The sequence below is a fragment of the Tachysurus vachellii genome, chromosome 21, assembly GCF_030014155.1.
Source record: "Tachysurus vachellii isolate PV-2020 chromosome 21, HZAU_Pvac_v1, whole genome shotgun sequence".
In the NCBI taxonomy this organism is placed as follows: Eukaryota; Metazoa; Chordata; class Actinopteri; order Siluriformes; family Bagridae; genus Tachysurus; species Tachysurus vachellii.
Genome location: NC_083480.1, coordinates 18,636,974 through 18,641,666, shown reverse-complemented (window position 1 = coordinate 18,641,666; position 4,693 = coordinate 18,636,974). Strand labels below are relative to the sequence as shown.

The 4,693-nt window shown below is 41.0% G+C and overlaps 1 protein-coding gene across 1 annotated transcript in view; it reads left to right on the top strand.

Annotated features, from left to right (window-relative positions):
* Nucleotides 1-1,659: 1,659 nt before the first annotated feature.
* Nucleotides 1,660-4,693, top strand: part of fbxl20 (F-box and leucine-rich repeat protein 20) — a 17,286-nt gene continuing 14,252 nt past the window's right edge. Inside the window, exon 1 of the mRNA XM_060857490.1 lies at nt 1,660-2,357. Coding sequence (XP_060713473.1) covers nt 2,316-2,357 — 42 coding nt within the window. The 5' untranslated portion in view covers nt 1,660-2,315. The remainder of the gene's footprint in view (nt 2,358-4,693) is intronic.

The following is a 4,693-nucleotide window of genomic DNA, read 5'->3' as shown; positions in this document are numbered from 1 at the left end:
TACCACTTTAGAAATGTGAACAGATGATAAAATAGTGAGATAAAACATAACCTGAACGTTTTCAGAGTAATTCTGGGTTATTTGCGTGTCACAGTGGAATAGTGTCATAGGGAAATTAAAAAAAAAAATCAAAAAATCAATAAACAATACAATGTTAATAAGTGCATTAAAAAACACAGAGAAAAAGCATTTGTCTTGTTATCTGATGAAGGAATTCTTTAAATGTCTGGTGACTTTCATCATAATGCCAATCTTAATGTGGCTACCACACCCTAATCTTACTGTTACCACCCAAAAAATGTCATTAATAACCTGAAACAGCAATTCCTTATGTATTTTATTCCTCTTATAACACAGCAATATATCCAGCGATTACAACTGTTTAATTTATTAAAGAACAACACAACAAAATTTTATACATTTATAGTTTCATTTAATGTTGTGGAACATCTGGGAAACAAGTTATTCCTGTCGTCGCTTACATTATAGCAGCTTTAAACAGTCGCCCCTTGAGCAGCTGAATTTATTCTCTCTTAAGTTAATAAAGTTAAAACACAAACAAACAAACAAATAATAAATAAATAAATAAAATCTAATTGTCTAATTGTCATTTTGTTAGCAAACCACAAAGAAGTGTAAATTTCTCTCTCCTGAAGATGTGGGGAAATTAAGTGCTGACACTGGATACTCCTTCCACACACATCTCATAACTTCACCATGTCAACAACACATTTTAATGGGTTATTATCAGTAGCGTGTCCACTGTACAAGTGCTCTATGTGATTTTAACCATATGTGTCATCTATGGTTTAAAGTGTGTTCATATGATGTTATAAACCTTGATGTTAATGTGACAATAAGATGTTAAATGTGATTAACAGGACAGTGAGTTTTGTTGTTTGTTTGTTTGTTTTTTCTTCTTTTCCTCTGCAGATCAATTGTATGCTTCAGTTTGACTTTATTAAGGTGTAAGATGATGATTTGTGTTGTTTAGATTCGCCCTGTATGTTTGCACGATTTAATCAAACATGTTACATTACAAAAATATATAATATAATAATATATAACGATCAATATTTATTTTAATGAAGATGTAAAGCGTAAGTTAAAGGTATGTTGTGTTCTTGACAATATTTATTCCGTGCAGGATCACGGTGCATCCGACAATAGTTCCGCTTTTGTCTTATCAACGTTATGTAATTAAATATATTAATGTACAACATATTAATAAGTCGATTTGTATTGAATATCAAAGTTTTCCGAAGCTCAGACTTTTCACGACTAACATTAACAAACAAGATAGAGAACGGACCCGGACACCATATCACACCAGTTCCGCGTTTGTATACAATCTCATTTCCGTGGACGTCACTTCCTTTGTGTGGGAAAAGAAAACCCAGGGCATTTAAACAAATATATAAATGTCGCTAATGTCTTAAAAGCAACAATTGTTTGTTTAAATTGACTAATAACACGATATAAACACTAGGGTTGTGTTACATTTGTGTAAATCCGCGTGTCGCTGCTTAATGATGTAAACACCAGACTGATCTGAGGTCAGTTTCAGCTTTATATCAGGGAGAAAATAACAATCAGATTAATGAAGAATCGTCATTTGTGGTGTTGATTGTTTCCCTACTTGACTAAAGGTGACTACATTAAACGTCCAGCCAGTGGAGGTCCGATACCCACAATTCCGTGCTTTGTTTACAAACCTGAAAATCGGTCACTTTAAAGACATAAATGATCACGTGACTGAGATGTAAACGTGTGGTGATGGTTTCAGGCTGTAGATCTGGGGGTCTTTGTGTGTGAGAGGTTTAACTACATACATGTGGGTTTAAAATGCTGATTAAAACACAAAGCTCCAGGAAACTGAATGAGAGCAGGGTTTGGTTCGGGGATGAGTTTATAGAGTTAGTGTGTGTGGAGTGTAAGGAGTGTGTTATGTGTGGAGTGTGATGAGTGTGATGTGTGAGTGATGAGTGTGAGGAGTGTGTGTGATGTGTGTGTGATGTGTGTGTAAGGAGTGTGTGTGTGATGTGATGTTACCGGGGTAAAGGGGGAAGAGGAGGAGGAGGAGGAGGAGCAGGAGATCTGCAGTGAAACAGAAGATAAGCTCGGCTTAATTCCAGCTCTGCTGTTACTGAAGTAAAACTAGTAACCAGACGCTGTATTTGTGCGACATATGGGAGAATGATCAGGAGAAGAAACCTTCATATCGCCAGGAGCGGGACACACAAGTCGTTTTTGTCCTTTTAACCAGCGGATTATTAACAGCTCGAGTCATAAACCCGAAATAGTCCGTGTGTGTAATGGGGAAGGAGGTGAACGGGGTGTCGAGGAGTCGCTTTGAGGTGAGACTGCATTATTGTACTGGATGTGAATATGTGTGTATTACAGGAGTGTTTAGGGCCTGTTTATCCAAACTATCAGCTGTTTCCTGTGTGTGTGTGTGTGTGTGTGTGTGTGTGTGTGTGTGTGTGTTCTCCTGCTCACAGCATTGTGCTGCTCACTATTTCCTCTTAGGCCGAGTTATGATCACTTTAATAACAACACCGTCTTTAATCACTTATACAAATCTAATAATGTTATTCTGGGGTTATAAGGACTCCATAAAGACTCCACACACGTCACGTCAGCGTGTCGCTTTTGTTCGTCTGCTTTCCTTCACTTCTTTTGTGCCGTCTATCAAAACAAACCCTCCGCATGTCTGTGTGTGTGTGTGTGTGTGTGTGTCTCTCTCTCTCTCTCTCTCTCTCTCTCTCTCTCTCTCTCTCTCTCACTCACACACACACACACACACACACTACTTTAAACACCAGACTTCATCATATCACAACACTGGACTGTTGTAACACGACGCGCACGCGCACACACGTGAGGCCTCGGTTCATAAAAACATAAACATATCGATCAGAAACGTGACATCGCGGTTTAAAGGCAGAGACGTGAGTCCTGGGTCAGCTGAGCACACTGTCACTGTGGTCTTTGTCTCTATACACGTTTATGTCGCGTGTTTGTTTACGGCAACTGTGTGTGTGCGTGCGCGCGCGCGCGCGTGTGTGTTATGACGTCAGAGTGTGGCGATAATAGTTCGTGCTGCTGTCACTAACCCTCAGTCACGGATTGATTAGCCTATTTATTTGAAACACACACACACACACACACACACACACACACACACACACACACACACACAGTGAGGTCTGTTAGATGTGGGGTGGCAGAACGGGGCAGAAACACACTGACTGGTGACAGTATGTGATCATTTACACACAAAGTTGATCTAAACACTTACAACAGAGCAGTGACTAATAAAGTGAGTTTGCTTGAACCCCGAGGGGGGTCACGGTGGCTTAGTGGTTAGCACGTTCGCCTCACACCTCCAGGGTTGGGGGTTTGATTCCCACCTCCACCTTGTGTGTGTGGAGTTTGCATGTTCTCCCCGTGCCTCGGGGGTTTCCTCCGGGTACTCCGGTTTCCTCCCCCGGTCCAAAGGAAAATTGTCCGTAGTGTGTGAGTGTGTGAGTGAATGAGAGTGTGTGTGTGTGTGTGTGTGTGTGCCCTGCGATGGGTTGGCACTCCGTCCAGGGTGTATCCTACCTTGATGCCTGATGACGCCTGAGATAGGCACAGGCTCCCCGTGACCCGAGGTAGTTCGGATAAGCGGTAGAAAATGAGTGAGTGAGAGTGAGAGCATAAATAAGACTAGGCATTTTATTAGGTCAAAAGTAATGGCACCCTATAACAGTCCCAGTGGCGTGTGTCTGTTGTGAGCGACACGCTGCAGTGGCTGAGATGTGCCACTTTAAGATTTTAGTGCATGCTGCACCATCAGCTCTCTTTCCTTTTACAGAGTTTTGTCAACACACACAATGCAGCAGTTGTGTAATTAAATGTGTAACGTTAAAGCTACTTAATTAGGAACACAAGGCTAGAGGTCCTGATCAGTGTTTATTGACTACATTAATTTATGCACAACCTCCTGCACTAAATGCTAATTAGACCAGTTTGATAGCTAGAAGTTTTTTAGCAGCAAACAGCACAAAAGATTCTTCAGTAATGTTGCATCTGCAATCTGGATTTTTTCCCCCTGTTGTTTTAGCTGGAAGAGCGAAAGTTTCCTAAAGTCTTCAGTTTTCTGGCTTATTCCAGGCTGCATGATTAGCATAATGCTCACAGAGATCATTCAGTATAAGGCAGTAGGCACCATGTCACACTAATGTAGGAGAATTGATCACATTCATGCTATTGTGACTGAGAAGCTCCAGTCAAATGAAATATAAAGTTTAGCCTTGAGATGTGATTCAGCCGAGATCCTGAGGATGAGAAACTGATTTAAAAAGACAACAAACATAAAACCCTGGAGTTTTGTTCAGCTGAATATTCAGAGGGAAGAAATCACACACACACACCACACACACACACACATACCTTGCACACACCACACACGTATTACACACACACACACATACCATGCACACACCACACACGTATTACACACACACACACATACCATGCACACACACACCACACACACATACCATGCACACACCACACACACATATTACACACACACATATCGCACACACACACCACAGACATATCACACATATCACACACACCACACACATATTACACACACGCACACACCACACACACATTACACACACAACACATACACACCACA